The sequence below is a fragment of the Stegastes partitus genome, unplaced genomic scaffold, assembly GCF_000690725.1.
Source record: "Stegastes partitus isolate 25-593 unplaced genomic scaffold, Stegastes_partitus-1.0.2 Scaffold374, whole genome shotgun sequence".
Lineage (NCBI taxonomy): Eukaryota > Metazoa > Chordata > Actinopteri > Pomacentridae > Stegastes > Stegastes partitus.
Window position 1 is genome coordinate 235,881 of NW_007578105.1, and position 22,677 is coordinate 258,557.

Below are 22,677 nucleotides of genomic sequence, written 5' to 3' on the forward strand. Positions count from 1 at the left end.
AGGTACGATAGATAGGTTGATTTTTACTCTTTTCAGTGATCCACCGTGGGCAGATGAGAGTGAATAATAAAAGGCTCCAGTACCTTGGATATGCAGGCCGGGCAGTACCAGTCTCCTTCTGGGATGCTTGTGATCTTGGGTTTGTGACAGTAAGTGTGGCAGCCTTTGTCACATCCATCACACAGCAGGAGGAGGTCCTCATTATCGCCCTTCTTGCACATCTGACAGTACTACAAAACAAGCGCATCCATTAAAAACAAGCACACATCTCCTGAACAGGGTTTGTATTTAATTAGCCAAGTGGAAATGTGCTGTGGTTTTTATTTTCTTACCACTTTCATGATGGACCTCTCCCAGGCGATAGACTTCTGCAGTTGCTGGATACACATGGCCAATTGGGCAGCGCTCCGCACTTCACTCAGGGCCTTCCTCCATACCTTCATACCGTGGGCCACCTCCTCCTCGCTGCTAGGAGAAGATAAGAGAAGGCGATGAGAATCAAAAACGCACACATACCAGTGAATATGTGGGCTTATTTACACACAAAGTCGTAAACTGTATCAGTTGAGCCAGTCGCCAACAAGACAGCAGGCCATAAAGAGCTCCAGCTGTGCAGAGACAGGCATGAGGATTTGGGGGGGTGGGGAGTGGGGGGTGTAGGGTGCTGGGGAGAGGTACACACCGATTTTGTCATGTTAAGGGGGCGCTCATGCAGAAAGAGTAAGTGTATACTGTATAGTGGGAGCTATAAGTATGCCCATAACCGAGGTTACTGATGCACAACACCATGCAGATGACTGTAGGGAAAAAAAAGCAAAAAATACTAGTAAATTATGCCTGAACAGGAAATGAAACTGAGTGGAGACCCTCCCACTGAAAAAAAAAGCACAAGACCAAAAAAAAAAATAAATAAAAAAAGAAGAAAAAAAAATGCAACAAGCCACCACAATAGTCTGCTGTGAAAGCAGTAAAGACCCCCACTGTTTGAGTAATATGGGAAACATAAAGCACACACAGAGAGAGAAAAAGGGTCTTAGTGGGAGAGTGGGGAGCTTTGGTTGGAGAAATGACCTACCCTTCCCTGTCAGCACTAGTGGATGGGGCGGGGGCAGGGACAGTGACCGTACCCACATTATCCAGCCTGATCTGAATGGTGGTACCTAAGGGGCTCCTCAGGTACCTTCTCTCGATGTTGCGCTCCAGATCAGCCAGACGTGTCACTGCAATGTCCAGCGGGTTGTCCGGGTGACGCATCACCCCGCCCTTCTCCCCCCGCTCCTCCGGATGTTCCTTGGAGTCCTTAGAGTCCTTGTCTCCCGTGTTGGCTGATGCCGGCGTTGATTTGGTGGGGGGCTTGTGCTCGTAATACACCAGGTCCTCCCGCTCAGACTGGGGGTCCGGGTATGTCCAGCCCTGCTAGAAAACATTAGTTGTTCAGTTTTTTGGCCTCTGATCACATCACCCCAAAAGTTGAAATGACCTTTTTTCCCCCATTAATTAAATGCGTAGTTGGATATTTGTGTTCATGTGTTGCAATTTCACCTTAACCTGTAGGCTGGCTGCAGTGACCTTCCTCTCCAGTTCCTCGACCTGCTGCAGCACAGCAATGTCCATTTCCATTGCCTGCTCCTCAACACACCAGCCCCGCACAGACTCCACACTGACCTGGCTCTCCTCCAGCTCACGGAGCTCGATCATGGCCACTAGATGAATTACATAACAGATAAGAGTCAGCCATGAATCCACATGGAAAACACTCTCATTGATGCAGGTAAACAAATGAGCAATGTAGCCAAACATGCACAGATACTAATGCTGTTCAAACATACCATATCAGTAGCTTTTTGAGGGATTATCAAGGACATGCTTCTAAGTTTAAATAACATCACACAAGTATTCAGATCTAACTATTGCATTTACAGTGAATATAGCTTAGAAGAGCTGGTGCAAGACTTACCATCTCTATGTTTGGTGCAGACCTGGGGGATGATCTCCATGTATTTCTGCATCTGCCTCTGGAGGCCCTTCTCTCGGAGTCCCCGGCTGTGCAGAGCATTGACTAGAGCCCTCAGCTCCTCGATGTCAGACACCCGCCACCAACCTGTCAGCAGCTCTGAGACAATGAGCACAAACAGGCATGTGAGCGAGAAGTGACTGAACATACATCAAACTAAAAAGGTGCTTCATTCAGTTAAAGTACGCTACACCCAAATGAAATTGCATGCAGCAGAGCAGAACATTGACTGATCCAATTATCTTGGATTATTCAGTCAGGTGAAATATTTTCAGGCAGATGAATACTAAATTAAAAAATGAGGGTTCAGCATGTCCTCAGCTTTAATTTCTTTCAATGTTTTCATCACTCACCCTCTGGGATGGGCCGAGGTATGGGGTGGTCGAGGGATTTTGGCATCTCCAAGGCGGGGGAGGGCATAGAAGAGGTTTTGTCAATGCGAGGTAAAGGTGATTCGCTCTTACTGGAGACGCTCGCTGCTGTGTTGCCCTCCAGAGAGTGGCCCGGCATGGGGCTGGGGCTGCTGCACATAGGCAGGCTGGGACTTATCATACCACTGGGCCAGTTCCCGAAAGAAACTCCTAGCAATGAACCACCTGACTTCACCTGGGGAGAAATAAGGGGGAAAAAAACAAAAGGGTGAGGGAGGTGGAGGCAGAGAAGAGCAAATGGAGAGAGTTCATGTGATCTGTTGCACAGCAAATACAACAGATACGTCTATGTGAACCAACAGCCTCACCTGCAGGGCAGATAGTGGGTAGTTGAGGAGGCCGGTGGGGTGGTGCGGGCTGGCAGAGGCTGAGGCAGCAGAGGGGGTGAGAGGGAGGGCAGGGGACGGAGGCGGGGATCTGGGTCTGCCCGGGGTGGAGGACGCCTGGGGAGACGCACGGGGCACCCCGGGGGGAGTTGTGGTGAGGGAAGAGAGGTCACAAGGGTTGCGAGGGAGCAGACTGAACCAATGTCCGCTCCTCTCCGTCAGGACTCTGAGCAGCTGGTCGTTGGCTTGGAATGACAGGTGTGGGGACGGAGCAGGGGATGAGGTTGGAGGAGTGTTCCCTGGGCTTTCACGTGGAGCTGGCAGGCACGGGACAGATAAAGAGGTTGAAGCTGGGGGAGGGATGTTTGTAGTGTCATTAGTGGTCACCATGGACGGAGTTGTTGCTGTCGCTGCTGGCTCAGGGGTGTTGTGAATGGGGGAGGATGATGTTACTGTGGTTGTGGCAACAGGAGTGCCCACGGGACTGCTGTTTTGTCTCACATGGGGACTCTCCATCTCCTCTGCCTTCAAAGATTCTTTGCCAACATCCTTGCTGACATCTCTGAGCGTGCACAGTTTGGATGCAGAGCCTGGTTGCTGGTAGAAGAGTGTCGGGGAGTTTTTCTTTCCCTCGTGCTCCTTTTCCTCCTCTTTCTGCTGCTCCAAGCCTTGCATTCGAATGCTCTGCCCATCGAGGTTGGCGGACTTCTCCTTCTGCAGCTCAATCTCCTGGGGTTCCTCTTTGACCTTGACCTCCTCTGCTGCTCTCCTCCTCCTCTGTCGCTCCTCTTCCAGTTCCTCTGGAGCTGCAGAAAAATCAGAGAGTGTAATGTTAATGTAGCTGGAAATTGAATTACTGTGACAAAAACAACTGAGTGCTGATTATTCTATGACATTATTCTACACTTGCTTATGGAAGATAATTAGATTTGTGTCAGATTATCATGGTTTACAGATGCGATCTTAAATTAGTCTTAGAGAATTACGATAAAGTAAAACATCATCAGCATATCTCATGCTGTCAAAAAACAGCTGAATGTGCAGCTAAACAGATGTATTTACAACATTTCTTCCTTCCTTTTTGTAGAATCCAATCTGTTACTGTGACTTTTCATTTCCAGCTATTTTTTGAGTCTGCATAAAATAATATATGCAATCAGATGAACAAACGGAAGCATCTTTAAGATAAGAATTCATCAGACTTAGTGTAACTACCTTCTCCGCTCTCCATGGCTTCAATAAAGACCCCTCCACAGTGGGGCAGTACCCAGTATCGGCGGCGGTACCGGTCCTGTCCATACATCATGGAGCGTAGAGAATGGGATATCTCAAACAGCTTTCTTCTGGTCTGATGATGTTGCTGTAGAGGTGCAAAACATACTCTGTGATTTCTACACATCATTTTAACATCCAGACCTTCAGACAACAAAAGACTCATGCTGCCCAATGTCCTTTTGTAATCACTGTGATATATTAAACACTACATGCTATGCTAATGAGGTAATTTATTAAGCTAATTAACACCTTCATTAGCAAATATCCCTATGTCAGCAAACATGTGCACATAATGTACAAAACACATGTTTGCTTTTGATATACACTATATATTAAAGCTTTTAGACATTGCAGCTATTTTGTGATAGAAATGTTTCATCATAAATACAGGTTTTTAAAATTCAGGTGTGGGAGTTGTTGGTGCTGGTATCTCTTATGTATTGTATTTCGAAAAATAAACACACATGTTCGTGGCAACATACAGTTAAGCCCTGCATAACCATGTATAATGATGTATAATGATGTTGAAATAAAAAACAGCAATAATACTCCACGTTTCTGCGGTTTATCTTTTCACAGTCGCTCCCCCAGGAGACTTTTTTTAATCTCACTGTGTGTAGCGCATTTAATCACACATTATCAGCGTCAACCAAGCATGCATTAATTTTCTGATGCCTTATACATTTATGTTAATGGGTATTAACTCTGTCACAGCACTTGTACATTTTAAAGAAGAGCATACCTTGGCTAATTTCTCTATTTGCTTCTCCAGCTCCTCAATACTGGTGGCTTGGTCAACTTCATCCTGATAGGACACAACAAATACAGTAAATATCTCTGGGCAACTGTGCGAGGTCAGTTTGGATAATCGGTGCATTGATGGATCTTTTTACCTCGTCGTATGTCTCCACCTTTTTAACCTTCTTCATTTCTTCCTCCTCCTCATCCTCCTCCTCCTCCGCCTGGTCATCACTGTCGTCATCGTCGTCGTCATCGTCTTCACTGTCTCCACCCAGTTTTCTCTTGCGTTTGGCGGCAGAGGACGGTGTGCCCACAGACTGGTTTTCTTCCACACCCATACTGGCCTCCCTCCTCCCAGTTCGTTTGGCATAAATAGTCCTCAACCTGCTCAAACACACACAGGTTCAGTACAACAGTGTACAGAGAATTAAACAATATGTTTATGGTTACAAAAACTTACTTTTTCAGTTTTCCCTCCATAATGATCTTGTCCTTCCTCATGTTTGCCATCTGATCCAGGCTCTTGTCAATCTCACTGCGACAGACAAAGTGGTCATCCTGTTAGTTACGGTTGTCCCAGTGTACATCCATGTTTTTGGTGATCTCATAAAGTACTAACAGATGTACCGAATAAAAGTTCAAAGGGCTAGCTAGTATTTACAGGCAAAGAAAAAAGCTTAAGTTATAAACTGATATCCCGGAGCATAAATGAATACTTAAAATTTCTGCAGAATTAAAAGGATTGCAAATTACTGCTCCCTATTGCAGCTTTATTAATCGCTTCAAACTACATCAATAAAACATACCATCACTAGCTAATGAATAACTTGAGTGTTAAGCAATATAAAAGCACATATGCTACATTATTATGTTTTTCAGTGTATGGTTGGTGAAAAGGAGTACTGGAGTTCAAATTTTGTGTGTTACTTATGTCACTCCAAGGGTAAAGAATGTATTGTAGACCACTTTATAACTATCCAGAAATCTTTCACTGACGCAGTGAGCATTAAGGAAACAAGTGATCAGCTTGATAGTCCCATTTTTCAGTTTCTGCTGCTTCTCCTACCTGATAACAGCTTTGCTGCAGGCCAGTTCATTGGCCAAGAAGCCCAGAATTGAGGACTTCTGGGAGGGTGTGTGAGCCTGGAAGGCCTTGGTCTTCAGACTTAGGGCCAGAGGGGCGAGTTCTGTATTGGCACAATGAGCTCCCATGTACATCTGTAGCACCTCAGAGACATTATCCCTGTTGATGCCAACATTGGTCAGGTGGTCCCCCAGCATGGTTTTAGTCTGGAACAGAAGTAAAGTTTATGAACACTTCCTTCAAAATGTTTGGTTATTTGTAAATGTTAATTATTATTAATTTTGGTTAATTTGCCTTCAAAGCTTGATATTTGTCATTTTAACATTATTAGCAATGTAATATGTACATGCATTTTTTCACAGCAGAGAAAAAGTACATAAACCTTAATTCTAAAACCAGAAATAATACAATGAGATGGCAAGTGAAAGTACTGAAGCATTAACACAAAAAATAATATTAAAGTATCAAATATGAAACTACTAACTTTGAATTTCAATGACTTTGTGCACAACGTTTTAACCCGAACACTACATTTTTGTTGGTGCTTTTACTGGTGCTAAACGTACATACTACATATGATGTTTTAAATAATTTTTACTTTAAAACTTTTTGATCACTGTCACGTGTATGCCTTTAAGTCACTCCTTATTAAAGTGATTTAGTTCACTCTGGGATATAATTCTCAAGCTGATACCACTGGTTCAAACTTCTATACAAGTACAATGCATGCACTAAATGACTTCTGAAGGAACTTGCCTTTTGTCCAGGTGGCAAGCCCGGATCACAGACTGCCAGAGAAAGCAGTTTGACCAGAAGGTCTTGAACTTGGCCCATGCTGTCCCCCACATTGAGCAAGCCCTCCTGCAGCATTCCCAGAGTGGGCACATCCGCATTTAAATCAAGCCCTAAGACCTTCCCGAAGCCTCGCAGGAACTGCATCAGCATCAGGCAGTCTGACACGGCACGTCCTGGAAGGATGAGTCCAGGAATCCGGGAGAACTCAGGAAGAGCCTGGAAACAGGAAAGTTATTCATTATTAGTTATTGTAAATATTGTCATTTATTATTATTATTGTAAGAGAACAAGATAAAATGCAATTGGTATTAAATAACTATGTTGCACATCTGTTGATAGTTATCAAGATGGTGCTTTTCAATTTATCGTCACAACAGCTGACCATCTAGATTGTGCAGTACTTTTATTTGACCACTTGGGGGCGTATAGTTCCACGTATAAAAATGTCCACTTCCATGTGGTCTTTTTATAGTGACCCTCAAGGAAACACTCAACTTACAATAATAATAATAATAATAATAATAATAATAATAATAATAATAATAATAATAATAATTCATTTTCTAATATACCTTATGATCTGACAGACACATATCTTCATTTGGCTTCTTCAGTTCCCTCGCTATCTCCAGCTCCAGCCTCCGTTGCTCCAGTTTACGCTCTTTGTTCAAGCGCTTCTCATCCCTTTTCTCCTGCCGCAAGCGTTCACGCTCCTAGAGAGTCCAAAATTCAAGGGAGCATTAGGGAAGCAAAGTGTGTGTGTGTGTATATATGTGTGTGTGTGTGTGTGTGAAAACAGACAAGAAGGTTTACTTGACTTTGCTGAGCAGTGTTAGAATTCAGCCTAATGCTGCTGTGCATTCAAAGGAAAAGTGCTTGAGGGCCAGAATCTTTTGACTTGGTAAGTGTGTAGAAAAAAAATGAATGAAGGGAAAGAGCGCACAAAAAGGAGAGAAAGCGGGAATCCATCGAGGGAATAATGACTTAGGCTCTTTTTATGGAGTGGACTGTGTGCATGTGTGTGTGTGTCTGCATTTATTTGTGTGCATATGGTCTACCTCTGCTTTTTTGCGAGCCTCAACAGCCTTCATCAGCATTACATGTTGCCTCCTCCTTTCCCTCTCCTAGAGTGGCAAAAGAACACAGAGGCACCTTAACAAGCACACATTGTACATATAGAGCTCAAGGTCGACTAAGTTTATTATGTATTAATGTAAAACTGTGATGCAGTAAATTCAATAGAGGCACCATACTTGAACAAACACAAAACGATGCTTCACATGTATACACTTTCACATGTATGGTGGAAGCATAAGTGAAGAGTACAGTAGTACAATGACAACCAAAAAGCAACACATAGATGCGATACAAAGTAGATGTGATGACAGGCTCAAAAAAGAGAAGCAGCTGGAATCGGTGACGGCGCCTCTAAACTAAAGCTGACACAACAAAAGCAACAAAACGCTAGTTGCCAGGAGTCGTCTGACATGCCACATTGGCGTTATAATCAAAATAATAAATTCTATTACATGAGTCAATGCTGATGTTTATTTGACACATCATTCCCAATAATATTTGGTGAGGGGATGACAAAAAGGAATGGATAGTAAAGAGTAGCTACAAACTGAGCAGTTCCACTTCAGTGGTTTTGGCAGCTTAAGTATTAGCACAGTATGTGACTGCTGAGGATGAGACATCTATGTTGTTCTTTGGTGCATGATACACAGTCTACTGCAAAAGGGCACAGGAATCACTGGTGACTGACTATCATTTTATTTGATCTCTTTAGGTTTCCCACTCCACCGTATCAGACTGTCATTCCCTCTGTGATCCACCAGAAAGACACAATTGCCACTATTAGGGCTTGCCAAGGACATTTCCAGCACATAGAGACTAAAATGGGCTGTTTGTGCGGATTGTTTTGTTATTGTGATAAACAAAACAGGCTAGATGCCAAGCACTCTGCAACAATATTTCTTTGTCCCTATTATTATTATCGCTATTATTATATGACTTATCTACAAATGGAAAACTTAAAAAGGACAAGTTCAAAAAGGACATGAAGCCTGTGGCATTCAGCTTTTTCCAATTCTCCGAAAACAGCAAATATGTTAAAGGTTTTTATGATAATAAGCTGCGATAAATCAAATGCAACACAACTGCATGTGACAACCTTCAATACCGGGATTATTTCACGCATCTCGGTTTTTCCCCCCCTTTTATTGCGCTGAGTGAAGATACAAGGGGTTGATGCGGTAATCAGCTCAGTCCACTGTGAAACAGATAGGCAGACCTTTAGATTCAGCTGCGACTGTGTATGAGTGAGAAGGGCTACAAGCAGGAGAGCCAGGCCAAAATAAAATGCTACACAGAACCATATTTGTCCCCATGGTGGAATTGATTATATTCTTGTCCTACAGTCTAACAGGTCTATTTTCAAGCAAAAGCTGTGCTGCACCCTCACCAAACTGGGAGAGGGGGGGAGGGAAATCGGCCTGGAAGTGTCTCCACCATAAAGACAAAATGACTCTCAGTAGCTGTTTTCATTCTTTTGTGCAGAGTACAGGAACAGTGAATGACAGAGAGGCTGGGATGGGGCAGGTTAAAGTCCAGCACTCTGTGGACTGCAGAACAGATGCACGGACGAACAGACACAAGCTCAATGTCTGGGCCGAAATCGTCAAGCACTCATGGGTAACACAGGCTACTCCAATACAACAGTTAGACGATGTATGTGATGGATGGAAACTCCTCGAGCGCACTTTCAGACAGTGAGTGTGGATTGGCTAGCAGTCTTTGCAATGCATTCTGAGTAGAAGGGGAGGATGGGGGAGGGGGACAGAAGCTGCCTGGCCACCATGACAGGGTCAGTTGTCCCTCAGGACGAGCAGATGGAGGCAGCATACTGACTCTTTTTCTCTTTTGTTGGTTTTGCTGGAAAGCCATGCAGAAGAATGTAGTATGACAGCAGCCAGTGCTACACTTAATGCATTGCTATGACAACCATAACACAACCAGTTACACGATGCAGGTGTTAGATGTACAAAAATAAACATACCCATACCATATCTAGTCTATGCCTCTCCAACTCCTGGCAGAGAGAGTTGGCAAAATATTATGGAACAGAAGTAATATCCAATACCAATAAGCATGGGCTTTAATAAAAAAGAAACACTGCAGAGTTTCATTAAACAGATGCTTGGTAATTTATATACACTCACACACTTGCCTGTATTTAAATTCACATTGATACACATGTATTCTCTCTATCTCTCTCTCTCTCTCTCTCTCTCTCACACACACACACACGCGCTTGCACGCACACACACGCACACACACACACACACACACACACACACACACACACACACACACACACACTTCTGCAGATTCTTATAAAAGGGACATTTGAGGTAAGTGGTTTTATTCAGCAGTAACTATTACGTTCAAGAGGCTGAGCAAGTTGTAGCGAATGCCTACCTGGTGTTTGAGAATCTCCGCCTGCTGTCTCCTCAACTCTTTCTCCTTGAAGGCGAGAATGAGAAGATGAGGGAAAAATCAATATGCTTCCATAGTGCCAATATCATGAAAATCACTACAGACTGATGAAATATGAGCCCTCTTAAAAGGGCTGTCCTAATTATATTGCCAGCTACCTCTTAATCAGAAAAAGGCCCACACCGTAGTGCATGCATTATACGGTGTTATTCTTGATCAGAAAAGGTTCCATGACACGTATGTATGAATATTACACTAAGTGTAATTGAACACATTTATCAAGGGTTTAATTAAAATATAAACATACCTTTATGCGTTTTTCAGCTTCCAATATTTTGGCATTGGCAGCTTCTTCTTTCTTTTTCCGTTTGGCCTATGAATAAAGATTAAGGTCAAGAATCACAGACACAGACATATATCAATCAGTCCTGGTTGAGGGCTTTGCTGCACTTTAACTGATTGTTTGCAGTTTTCTGGTTTGAGCAAAGATTTCATGCTCCTGAATGCCAGTCAAATTTGTAAAACACAGTGAATGAATAATGTATCTCTTTAACACGTAATTGTGAAAATGTTGAAGCCTCCTGTTAAGAGTGGCTTGCCAACCGTGTCAACTCAAAATTGATTTAGTCCTGCTAAAACACTTTGAAGCTCCTACAGTATAATTGTGCATGTGTGTACGTGGATGTGTATGCATCTTTGGATGTGTGTTTGTGTGTGGAAAAACAGCACCTTTTTTTTTCCTCGACCCACTTATGCTAAACTGTTCCTGTTGTCTGATGAAAAAAGACTTTTCTGTCCAATTTAAATAAGGTCTGAAGAGGCAGCAACAGCCATTTTAATATTCAACAGCCGTCAACCAAGACCAATTTAGCATTAGTTCCATGTGGAATTATGCCTAAGAAGACGCAACTCCCTCCAATGCATGCTGCTGTTCAGTAATGAGCTTTAGGAAGATTAAAACACTATAGACTGAGGGGCTGTAGCTATCCAGGAATGTTCTGCTTAATCAGAGGTGCTGTTGGATCAGATTCTGTACCTCCAAAATTTGCTGCGCTCTGAGTTCCTTCTCCATTCGAATCTGCTGAATACGCTTGATCTTTTCCTGTAAGAAAAAAAACATAATCTCTTAATATTTCAGACATTGGAAAACATCCCCAGATAAAATCACTTTCCAATCACTCTATTCCAATAGGAGTAAGCAAAAAGACAACAAGTTTAGTACAGCAAGTAATGCTGGTAATTGAAAAGTAAGCTTTAAAGGATCAGAAAATAACCATTCAACATTTCCTGCAGTGCTCACACAGAGTACGTGTGTCAGGATACTTAGATAAGGAAAAAAGGGAGTGAAAAAAAATTGTCGGCACACCCGTAAAGAAGACCCACCTGCTGCTTGAGAATCTTGATCTGCTCTTTTTGCTTCCTTCTCTCCTCCGCTGCCATGATAGCTGCAAGAGTCAAGTCGGTGGTACATTAGTGTCCAGAAAAATCACCTGCATTACAGTTGTTAAGCTTTATTTATTCAAGAGGTCTCACTGAGATCAGGGTATATTTTAAATGAGAGGCTGAGAAACTGAGAGCAAATTTCAAGTAGTAGGGTGCATAATAAGATTACTTTCACCAGGCATAAGGATACAGCAATAATCAAAATACAAAGAAAGTCACACTATGACCAGGTCTCACTGATTCTTATGCCTGGAGGACATTATTAACCTGACCAGTCTTCATTAGTTAAGTAAGTTAAGCATTATTTATTCAGGAAATGCCATTAAAATCTCTGTTGCAAGAGAAACCTGAGAATAAATTACATAAATACCAGCTGATGTCTTAATTTATCATTACTTAATTCATACTCAAAACAACTAACTAATACATACATACATACATACATACACACACACACACACACACACACACACACAGACACACAGACACTGATTGAAAGACTCACAAATATTATTAGAAATACAAATTAATAAAGCTTTGAAGAAGTTAGAATGTGTCTGACTTTAAGCTGTGATACAGCTTATTCCAGTATTACGGTTTATAGTAACAGAAACCAGTTTACACCAGTTTAAAGTTTACGTGAGAAACTTTCAAAGCCAGTGTCTTCTGTGGTCTGGATCTCATGGTTATTTGCTCTGAACTCAACGAAGAATGTCAAATATCTCAGCAAATTAGACACAGGTATTCTGATGCCTTGGCAATGACCATCCAACCCTTTCATATAACTCTCAGCGCTGAGTGTCATAGCTGTCTTGTTTAATGAATCAAATGACACTGTGGTAGATGGAGTCCAGTGCTTTACAGGAGATCTCAATAATCCAATATAGACAGTTTGGTGTATTAATTTTTATTTATTTATTTTTTTAACGGTGGAAAAAAAAAAAAAAAGGCCGGTTTGGGAAAAAAAACAAAATGGAATTTTTTTTTTTTTTTTTTTGCCAAATGCACAACATGAGATTTGTAGGACAATCTGCTTTCCTGCCAGATTCCTAAGTATCTGTAATGCCGGACTGTCAGATCTCCAGACAGTACATGGATAGGATTTGGAGCATCAGTGGTGCAAATAAACACATTTCTTTTTGGAGTGTGTTTTAAAATCAACAGGGAGGTCTGCAGGTCATCAGAGTTGGCATTACAGTGCTGAGTTGGAAAAAACATGTAATTCACCTACAAAGTAAACAGCCGTGGGCTTAATATTGAACCTTGAGGGACACATTTATGAATCATCGGATGTGAAGCCATCGACAACAACAGTTTGAACTCTATCAGAGAGATGTGATTTGAACCATTTGGAAGCATAAACATCAAAACCCACAAAAAGCAAAATGCTCTGATAAACGCGATGTTGTTTTTAATGAAGAAGTAACAGCCATTGCAGTGGGTATTGTGGTATGACCAAGTCTAAAGCCAGACTGTGGCTGAGAGATATGATTATTCTCCAGAAAGCCATGTAGCTGTGAGTTGACTAGTGATTCCAGGATTTTGGACAGACAGGACAGCCTGGATATACAGAAGGTCGATAGTTCTTTGGGTCATAGGTGTAATTCTAAGACTTCAGACAGATAGGATAGTTTAGATAAAGGCACATATTTTTTCGGTCACAAGTGTCAACAGATCTATGCTGTAGAGCTGAGGGTGCTCATTTCAATATTGAAGCAGTTTCATCAGTTGCAAAAGTTAAATTAAAGCAGTAGTGTTAAACACACAGATGGGTATTGTTATTTTGCCTGGTTTAATGTTTTGATGCATTATATATTTCAGAACATGTCTGGTCCCAGTTCTGAATTTAAGTAAAGGCTCAACAAAGGTCTTGAGATTTTGATTTGACTTTTTAGCTACATCGTCATGTATAAGAATAAAAAAATGTATAAGCATAACATCTGCAACCAGCAGCACGGTTGCAATAAAGATTAGAGCAGAAAGAAGATTAAAGCTTGTGCTTTAAAGTAATGAAAATAAACATAAACCTACATATGAAAAAAACTTATAAGAGCAGCATGAGTTCCCCCCAAAAGGCCCTGCTGGTCCTTATACTGCACTCAATTACGTAGATCAAAGTAGTTTAAAGTGACAGACTGACCAACTGAATAACCTCCACCAGCATGTTTACAACCCTGTGCTCTCTTACCTTGCTGTTTCCGAGCTTCTTTGGCTGCACGCGCCAGTGCCTGCTTTTCCAGTTTTCTCATCAGTTTCATCTGGGCAGCCTGTCGAGCTATTTCTACACAGAGCGGAAAGAAAGGCATTGTCAGTGAGAAATTCCAGGGGAATGCCTAAATGCTGCTGTAGTCTAACCCAGCATATTTGGCTGAGATCATTCTTTCGCTTTTATAAAGTGTAGTTTATCATTTATAACCCTTTAAAAATTAACATGCTTTTGGTAAATTTGCCCATTACAATACTTTTACAAAAGTAGAACTCACCAGCAGAAGGTTTTGGGCCCTAAAGCTAATTTTACTTGGTAATAGCAGCAGTCATTTTATTACCAAAAGTGCTGAAACATCCCAAAAAAAAAGGATGCTAACAATGTTGGTTCATCTGGCCAAGCACGTATATAATTACACATAAGTGGATCTAACAAATAAGCATGACAGTAAAAAAAAAACTGACTTGTCCATACACTAAACAACAAAATATTTAAAACCTTAACTCTTTCCTTTGCTTCGCTACCTGAATAATGGCTGGTTGATTAATAGCACACACACTTATGACAAACATATTTCAGGGCTCATTTCCTCTTCTAACCTTGAGCCTCCAGTTTGCGCAGAAGTTTGACCTCACTGGGACTGGGGCCCTCGGGCACCAGCGGATCGCCTACATTAGGGGGTCGTCCCTTCCGCCGTCGGTTACCTTTGGCACCTTCGCCTGCTACCTGACGGTCTGAATTTGGGGGACGACCCCTGCGACCTTCCATTGCCAAAATACGAGGAATGACCTCATCTTCCTTCAACAGGCTCCACTGTAAACCCTGGAGAGCAAAATAAAAAAGTGGAGATGGATAGATTGGGAGGGGTGGGGAGAGATGTCACAGTGAATCACTTGCTGGCAAACATCATTTCATATGACTCAGGAACAATTTAAGAATTAGCTGGCTAGACTCTGATCTGGATATATTCAACAGAGATTAAAACACAATATTCTTTTTTTTTTTTTAAATGATACATCATTACATTTTCTGTAATACAGAGTTAAACACTGGCTGAATAGCAGATTAAATAGGAATTACTCATTTTCTTATCTATCTTTGATAATCTATTTAAAGTTTTATGCACTCTGTTTCTCTTGCCCCTCAGCACTGTATATATCTATTCTTGAGTATTTTCTCAGCTCTGCTTCCAATAAGACACAGACATCCATTTTCTAGTTTATCTCTTTGTGTCACAGACACATAACATGGCATATATCATTGGTCACCTGTGGAAGTAATGTCAGCTGATTATTACATTTCTCCATGCACAGTGAGAGGTCTATGAACTAGGACTACTGAGGGTTTTGGTTGATTCCTATCCATGCCCTGACAGTGACTGCTGCATGAAGCTTTGCCTGCCGCTAGATGAAAAGATGAACAGGGATCAGGGAGAGTGAGAGAGAGAGAGAGAGAGAGATGAAAGGCAGTCACCTGGGGTCCTTCTCTGGCTTCATAGAAGTCACCAACCCTTATCTTTGCACTGAAGCTAAAATTATCACGCGTGATGCCACTTATTCCATTTCTGGATAGATACTACAGAAGAGAAAATAATAATGGCGTTGGTTTAGGCAGAAAAAAAAATTGCGAAATTAGCGACATTGAAAAGCAACTGGGAGACACTAGATTGAAGGGAGTCTACGGTTACAGTGCATCTGTGCAGTGCTACTAATCATTATAAAAGCCAGGGGACAAAAAAAGAGCAAAAGCTCTCAGGAGAGAAAAACGGTTCTGACCTTGGGGTGCACAATTCAGGCCCTTTCTTATTTATCTGTGGCATTGCTAGGCTTTTACTGCCTACTGACTGACTAGCGGTGAGCGAGTATTACTCTGTGGACATTTTTTTGTTTGCACTGCTACACTCAAAGGCAGTTTTAACAATCAGTGTGATTGAGCTTTTGATGAAGCAAACAAAGAAGATTATAGACTATGATATACTGTACAAATAGGGCCAAAGTTGTGCATCCCAACACTAACCATTAATCATTTTTGTGGGGAAGGAGGGGGGGGGGTAAGGAGAGGTAAAAAAAAAAAAAAAAAAAGTGGCACAAGAAGTGAATCTAAGAATATCAGCTCTCACTATTAGGGTCATAGAAAGCAGGGTTGGGGGGTGGGGTTGGAGTGCAGCTGGAGCAGTAGCATATATAATACATAGCAAATCCTGTTACACAAGCATTTATTTGAGCAATGAAGATGAGCAGTTTTGGAAGTGTTAGCAAAAATTTTCTTGCAGGATAAATCTTATACCATGCTGCCAATAACGATTCCCACTGTTATCCTTGTTACAAACTACACTGCTCATCTGTTTGCCCAAAAGCATTTGCTTCTGTATCATGGACGTAGACAACACTGTAGCGCTGTGAGGTCAAGGTACCTTCATCACATCGGGGTACTGCCTCAGTTTCTTGCCACAGGGGGCATAGTAGGCCACCTCGCCCTGCGACCGTCCAGCCACTGATTTGATTCTTGTTTCTCTCCGCCACCTAGATTTTCAAGGATGGCAAAAAGTACAACAACACCAGTGTTCACAATAACAGAGTGCATCGTACAATTTTGACCGCGTGTGGATGAGACTGTAAAAGTGACAACAATTGCAACACAATAAGACGTGAACCACTTTATGTGAGCTTGCTTTCTCTCTGGTATTTGTACATACCCCAACTCCAGAGGTATCATCAACTCCTTCTCATCCATCACCCTCTTCCTCTTTCCTAAACCTGTAGAGAGACATTTCAACCATCAATATCAGCAAAACTCATATATACAATAGCAGGAGACAAAGCCCCTGAACCTACCAGTTATCATACCAACAAGGAAGATAGATGCATATCCACACTGGCTTTTTAAAACTGCATTCACTAGCATTTTGTGTCTACAAAAGTTAAGTCCTAAAGCTGAAATGCTAAGCCTATATTAATATACATTAAAAATGTTTTTACAGAAGGACAAAATGTCTGCTTCAAACATTGAAACATTCCTGGCGAGCTACACATATGTTCTATTTTCTCTGTCGTGGGTAATCTCTCCACATTGAAAACGGCGGAAATTAACCTTGTTGCTGTGCCAAACAAGTTGTCAGGGCTCCTGGGCATGCCCCTACAGGACCGCAGAGCCATGACAACCAACAGATTTCTTCCTGCCTTCCTAAAATTACCAGTCCCTCATCATAATCATCAGAGGAAGATACTTGCTCTGGGCAGCATGCTTTACTCCTGCAGTATACTTTGTGGTGCAGTATATGACTTTATCCAGTACGAGATCCTACTAAAACCATCCTTCACCTCTCATTTAAACACTTTCTGCACACAAGATTTTGAACACATTACCTAAAGGTGAGGCGAGGCTATAGGAGGAAGAGCCTGGAGAGCTGTGATAGGCCAAGGCACTGGAGCTGGTGGCAACGGTGGGAGTCTTGATGACCTGTAGGTTAAGAGGGGAGCAGCTGGTGGCGGTGTGATTGGTTGAGGTGTTCAGTAGTTCTGGGCCTTTGGTTAGCCTGCGGGGAGTCATCTCCTTCTTGGATGATCCAGACGGCAGCAGCTTCAATTCCTTCACTTTCTTCGCAGAGATGTCACTGTCTGAGTTGCTGTCAGACTCTGAAATGGGACACCAGGATGCCAATTGGGATAAGTAGTTCAAAATTAAATGGATGGTTTTTCTGAAATGAGTGTGGTTTTGGGATTTCAAATTAATTTCTTGGCGCAAACAGTTGATCAATTAATTAATCTAGAGAAAGATAGCTTTTAACTATTCTGATCTATTATTATTTTTCAGGCAAAAAAGAAAAAAAATCGAAAAACAGAGTCTTGTGTTGTTACAGCCTTCCCCTTGTGATAATATGATGCTTTTTTGTGATAACTTCAACTTAGGTTTCAGAAAAATCTTGATGGCAGTACCTCATAAGTTTGACATTTAACAGACTGAATGATTAATAAATCCATTTATCAAGAAAATAATCAGAGGAGTAATCACTAATAATATAATTGTTAGTTGCAGTCCTGGCGTTAACATTTCATCTTTAAATTTGTGAAAGTTACTTTTACTGATGCTCATATAAGATACCGACCTGACAGACTATCATCTGAGTCCTCTTCATCCTCCTCCTCTTCAAGATCATCATCCTCATCATCATCGTCATCTCCTGAGTCATCAGATTCCTTGTTAGCTGGGAGACCAGCAGTGGGGTTACATGTCCCAGGGATACCCACTCCAGGAATTCCAACTCCAGGGATACTAACTCCAGGAATCCCAATCCCAGATTCTCCTCCTCGAAACAAGTCTACTAGAGACTGTACCAGATGGTTCTGAGAGAAGCCCTTCCAGGCAGCTAAAGGGTCTGCTTGTCCCTGTCCCAGCCCTGGTGTCTGTCCCTTACCCTTGGGGGTCTTGTTCTTTCTGGATCCATGGCCTGTGGCATGGGGTGAGGTAGTGGGGGGCTGTGACGGAGGCCCAGCCTGGGCGGCTGCTTGGGTCCTACTTGCCCCTGTGCTCAGATTGACAGGCATCGACCCAGCGTCCGAGTCGCGCTGAGGGGACTTGCCTTGAGAGGCAGAGTCTTTGCGAGGTTTGGTGATGAGGGCCAAAGGTGCGTCCTGAGTGGTGCTTTGGATGACTCCATTTGGGTGATGGGGTTCAGGGAGCCCCAGCAGGGCACTCGAGAGGAAGAGGTTGGAGTGATTGTTTTGGGGTGTAGGAGGCGGGACGGGTGGTAATGGCGATGAAGACAGAGATGTCCTCTTAGGAGACTTGTTTGGCCCCTGCTGCTGCTTCTTCAGCTCAGCTGGGAACGTCTGCCCTTGGGACATGAGAGTCTGGGAATAGAGGAGGAGGAGGAGGAGAGAGACCGAGGGGAGGCAGGGAGTCAGGGGGAGGGATAGAGAGGGAAATGCAGAATGGGAGGAACAAAGAAAGGTTAGGAAAAAAATTAGAAAAGAAACGGGACAAAGTGGAGTTGCTCTAGCTGTCAGTTCGCATCACTGTTGATTGTTTGAGCAGGTGACAAAACTACAATGCTGAACACTGGTACAGTTAACTGTGTCTAAGCCTCTTTTGGGGAAACAAAAAGAACATAAATGCAATAACCAAAGGCATTGTTCTCGGCCAAGTTCACAAAAAGAGACACTGTGTATCTCTCTAAAATTGTAATTACTTGTCTGCACATTTGAAAAGCTCCATCATCATTATCATCATGCGGCTGGGCATGTTTGCCTTTTTTTACACTGATGACAAGTTTGGTTCAATCTGTGTTTAAGCAAAGGCAGGTTAGACTTTAATGTTGCACTTTCAACTGGATGTGATATGAAGTGAAACAAATCAATTTCACAGACCATGAAATACAGTAACTGTGCTGAAACCACAGGGGGAATTTAGCTCGTTGTAAACTTCTCTATACCGGTAAAACAAAAAAGGGGAAATGATTTTCACAGAATAAGCTGATCTCAATAAGTTTAGCTTATTGATTATTGTGCTATCACTTGCATTTCATCTGTGGAAATGAAATTTGTGTAGTCAAAAGCAAATAAAAATGCCAATTCTTTACAGCATTTCATCTGAATTGACTAAAAACATAAATAATACAATAGAATGTGTGCACAGTCAATGTCTGCTTCAGAATGGTGATGACACTAAAAGCACAGACCGTTTCATCAACAAGCTACCTCTGCATCAGTAAAGCAAATGTAACTACTGTAAATCAGTCCAAAGGTATAAATAATTAAAAACACATAGAAAACCATGATAACACATGGCGCTCATAGGGCTTAAAGAGCTACATATGAAAGGATGTATGAATATGATAGAACATATTTGGCCTGTAGCAGCTTTAAGGTCAAATATCTGCTTAGAAACTGTGTTTGATGCTTAAATTCACTAAAGTCAGACGTGAGAGAAATAAAAACATGAGATAAAACCTAACACTGTTCATCAAATAAACCAATACAGTATGCAATCTGAAAGATACCACGCTATTTTGTGCAAATGACTACAAGCATTTACTGCAAGGCTGGAGGAAATCAGTCAAAAATGTTCGCAGAGTGTATGTTTTGAATATTCCTCGTGGTCATTACAAATTAGTAATTACCCATTTGTGCAAATGTAGTCATTAAATACAGCAGAAAACTGCAAAACATTCACTTTTTCTGCACTTAATTCCTCTCCCAAGCATAGCATAGACACTCTGCACTTTGCCATCAAATGCATAAATAAAAACATTTCTTGGTAATAACTACTAACATATCTTCATGTTTTAGATGTCCAGTCCCAGTGCACTACAAGTTTTCTCAAACAAGTGCTGCCTCCGAAATCAATTATACTAAACAAAGATTGTTCTGATGTCCATCTACAGTTGTAAGAATTTTGCTCAAGGCCATGTTAGAATTCTAAAGATGCCAATTGAAACATGCTTCCCTCTGATATGAAATCCCAGTCTTATGTATCAGAAAATGTAACAGTCAATGTTATGATTTCATTTTTATTTGAGTGTGCAGTTTGGTAGCTGTCTGTGAGCTGCTTGGATTGTCTTCTTAAATAAATGTTGTAAATGGCCACCAGATTAAAAGTGGTACTGGTAATCATGTGGTGATGACAAAAAGAGGCAAATATAACTGCAGATCTAATGATATACTTAGGTTTAATTCATAATCTCATTACTGTAAATCATTTGGAACAGCTCTTACTAAAGTTGAATGTGTGGCTGTATTTTTCTTGACTACATCTCACAACATACTGTGTATGGGAAGTACTGTGTCATTTGTGTGGAAATGGCACATTCCACACAAATGATAACTGCTGTTATCCGGCTGGCTTACCTGTTTGAGCCTGAACTCATTGATCTGCGCAAGTGAAGCTTCCAGCAGTTTCCTTTTGTTGGATTTGGCGGTGCCAGGAACAGCGTGCTTTGGTGGCTTCAGCGAGGACTTGCGGGAGCTTGTTACAGATGAGGTCAAACCAAAAGGTTTTGGGGAGGTAGACAACGGGAGAGTCGAGCGGGGTGGGGAAGGGACAGAGAGGGGCTTAGGGGAGGAGCAGAGGGAGAGGGGCAGGTGCTGAGGGGAGGAGGAGGGCAGCAGTTTAGGAGGTTTGGGAGAGGCAGTGCTGGAGAGCGCCTTTGGAGATGTGGTGAGAGCTATGGGGGAGGAAGATGGTGAAGACTCCCTACGGGGCTGAGTGAGGAGGGCCAGGGGCTTTGAGTTGGCAGCTAGGCCAGTAGACTGGATCACACTGAAGTGTTGCTGTGGCCCCTCCGTCCGGGACCTAGAGCTGTGCAGGGCCAGTGGGGAGGTTTGGGACAAGGCAGGGGGGGACACAGAGCGGGGTAAGGGCACAAGAGTAGGGGGGTTGGAGTGGACCTTCTGGGCATCTTTCTTGTCCTGGGCCTCCCCAGAGAGTGGTCTGTTTGTTTTTGCAGTTCCAGTGCTGGGTATCAAAACCTGGAGAGGAAATGAAATGAGGAACTATTAGAACAAAGAATAGCCTCGTGGTGTGAGCATTTGCACTGGCGCACCATGCCGAGTGGCCGAGGGCATGCTGGCTTCCTGCTCTGCACCCGCACTCTCTGCATGTTATTACATTTTAACAAAAAAATGCTTTCACTCTTAATTTCCTACTTGTCTACTTTACCTTTGTTTTCTTCTTTGTCCTTTTCTCAGAGTCTGATAATTCACTCTGTTTGTCCTCTTCTTCATCATCCTCGTCATCATCATCGTCATCTTCATCATCCTCTGCTAGATCTTCCAGATCACTGCTGAGGGACCCGTCACTTGAGCTGTCTGATGATGTGCCTGATTCACTGTTACTTGCCAAAGAAGTGTCTGCTGGCTTCTTTCGTGGCTTCTGTATTGAGGGAAAACTTGTGTATTTCACATGTTCACTTTAAACGTCTGAGTTAAGTCAGTAAGTCAGTCTCAGCACTCACCTTCTCTTTAGGTTTCTGAATCGTCTTCTCTACCAACTCTGCTGGATTGTTCTGAGGGCTGCTACGGTGGCTATTAGAGGGGTCTGAATTTTTGGTTGGCTTGGTTGATGCCTGAACAGGAGCTGGACTTGCAGAAAAGCTCCCTGATTGTGTGGTAGGAGGACAGACCCCACTGCCATTCACTGCACCATTCACCCCTGGAAACACAAAACAGATCTGCTGTAATAATAATCAGATTCATCTTTTCTGAGAACTTTGCCACAATGAATAATGGAATATCTGCAGCTAACTGGAGAATGGAATAAGGCTAATAAAAATATTGATTTATACATGTATCTCATCAAACATGCTGGCTGTGCGAGGCACAAGCCCAACATGAACGGTTTACATAATAAAAGATAAATTAAAAGATACTGTGAAATTAAAAGAGTGCAAGAAACAGAGATTACGAGCGAGAACATGAGGAAGAGGGAGGGAGAGAGAGGTTAACAGAATCACTAAGTGAGGAGTGAAAGTCATTAAATCTTTCTTGAAAAGGAGAAATCTCATCATAGGACAAAGTGGATTTGGGTTATGGAAGAAGAAGACACACATACAGAGCTTGTGGGAGAGGGGAGACAGATCAATGAATGGGCCTTCAGGATAGTGCTGTACCTTTAGGCGGGGTATGGCTATTCTTGCCGGGCATCCTGATCTGAACAGGACTGGCGCTGTGATTAGGTTGAATATGAGGGGCGAAGAATGGAGGGAAGCCGATGAAAGAGGGGAGAAAGGCAGCAGCTCCCCGTCCATGGGCTTCAGCAGCTCGCCACCACTCTGTTGGAGGACGAGAGGAGAGGAGAGGAGAGGAGAGGAGAGGAGAAGAAAGGAGAAGAGAAAAGAGAAGAGAAGAGGAGAGGAGGAGGAGAAGAAA

The 22,677-nt window shown here is 42.4% G+C and overlaps 1 protein-coding gene across 15 annotated transcripts in view; it reads right to left on the reverse strand.

Annotated features, from left to right (window-relative positions):
• Positions 1-22,677, reverse strand: part of baz2ba (bromodomain adjacent to zinc finger domain, 2Ba) — a 67,056-nt gene that overhangs the window by 4,475 nt on the left and 39,904 nt on the right. The window contains exons 5-35 of one of the 15 annotated variants that reach the window (XM_008284811.1): positions 22,419-22,580; positions 21,765-21,961; positions 21,470-21,682; positions 20,659-21,279; positions 17,919-18,663; positions 17,179-17,448; positions 16,509-16,569; positions 16,227-16,335; positions 15,287-15,388; positions 14,413-14,635; positions 13,796-13,888; positions 11,548-11,609; positions 11,201-11,266; positions 10,472-10,537; positions 10,147-10,191; positions 9,731-9,757; positions 7,725-7,790; positions 7,239-7,379; positions 6,628-6,882; positions 5,854-6,077; positions 5,248-5,322; positions 4,940-5,171; positions 4,789-4,851; positions 3,987-4,131; positions 2,754-3,577; positions 2,368-2,620; positions 1,958-2,113; positions 1,543-1,703; positions 1,181-1,413; positions 333-468; positions 84-230 (exon numbers count right to left, since the gene is read on the reverse strand). In XM_008284811.1, coding sequence (XP_008283033.1) covers positions 84-230; positions 333-468; positions 1,181-1,413; positions 1,543-1,703; positions 1,958-2,113; positions 2,368-2,620; positions 2,754-3,577; positions 3,987-4,131; positions 4,789-4,851; positions 4,940-5,171; positions 5,248-5,322; positions 5,854-6,077; positions 6,628-6,882; positions 7,239-7,379; positions 7,725-7,790; positions 9,731-9,757; positions 10,147-10,191; positions 10,472-10,537; positions 11,201-11,266; positions 11,548-11,609; positions 13,796-13,888; positions 14,413-14,635; positions 15,287-15,388; positions 16,227-16,335; positions 16,509-16,569; positions 17,179-17,448; positions 17,919-18,663; positions 20,659-21,279; positions 21,470-21,682; positions 21,765-21,961; positions 22,419-22,580 — 6,173 coding nt within the window. Of the gene's footprint in view, positions 1-83; positions 231-332; positions 469-1,075; positions 1,417-1,542; positions 1,704-1,957; positions 2,114-2,367; positions 2,621-2,753; positions 3,578-3,986; positions 4,132-4,788; positions 4,852-4,939; positions 5,172-5,247; positions 5,323-5,853; positions 6,078-6,627; positions 6,883-7,238; positions 7,380-7,724; positions 7,791-9,730; positions 9,758-10,146; positions 10,192-10,471; positions 10,538-11,200; positions 11,267-11,547; positions 11,610-13,795; positions 13,889-14,412; positions 14,636-15,286; positions 15,389-16,226; positions 16,336-16,508; positions 16,570-17,178; positions 17,449-17,918; positions 18,664-20,658; positions 21,280-21,469; positions 21,683-21,764; positions 21,962-22,418; positions 22,581-22,677 lie in introns of all 15 variants that reach the window. The other 14 variants (XM_008284804.1, XM_008284812.1, XM_008284810.1 and 11 more) reach the window with 14 other exon arrangements.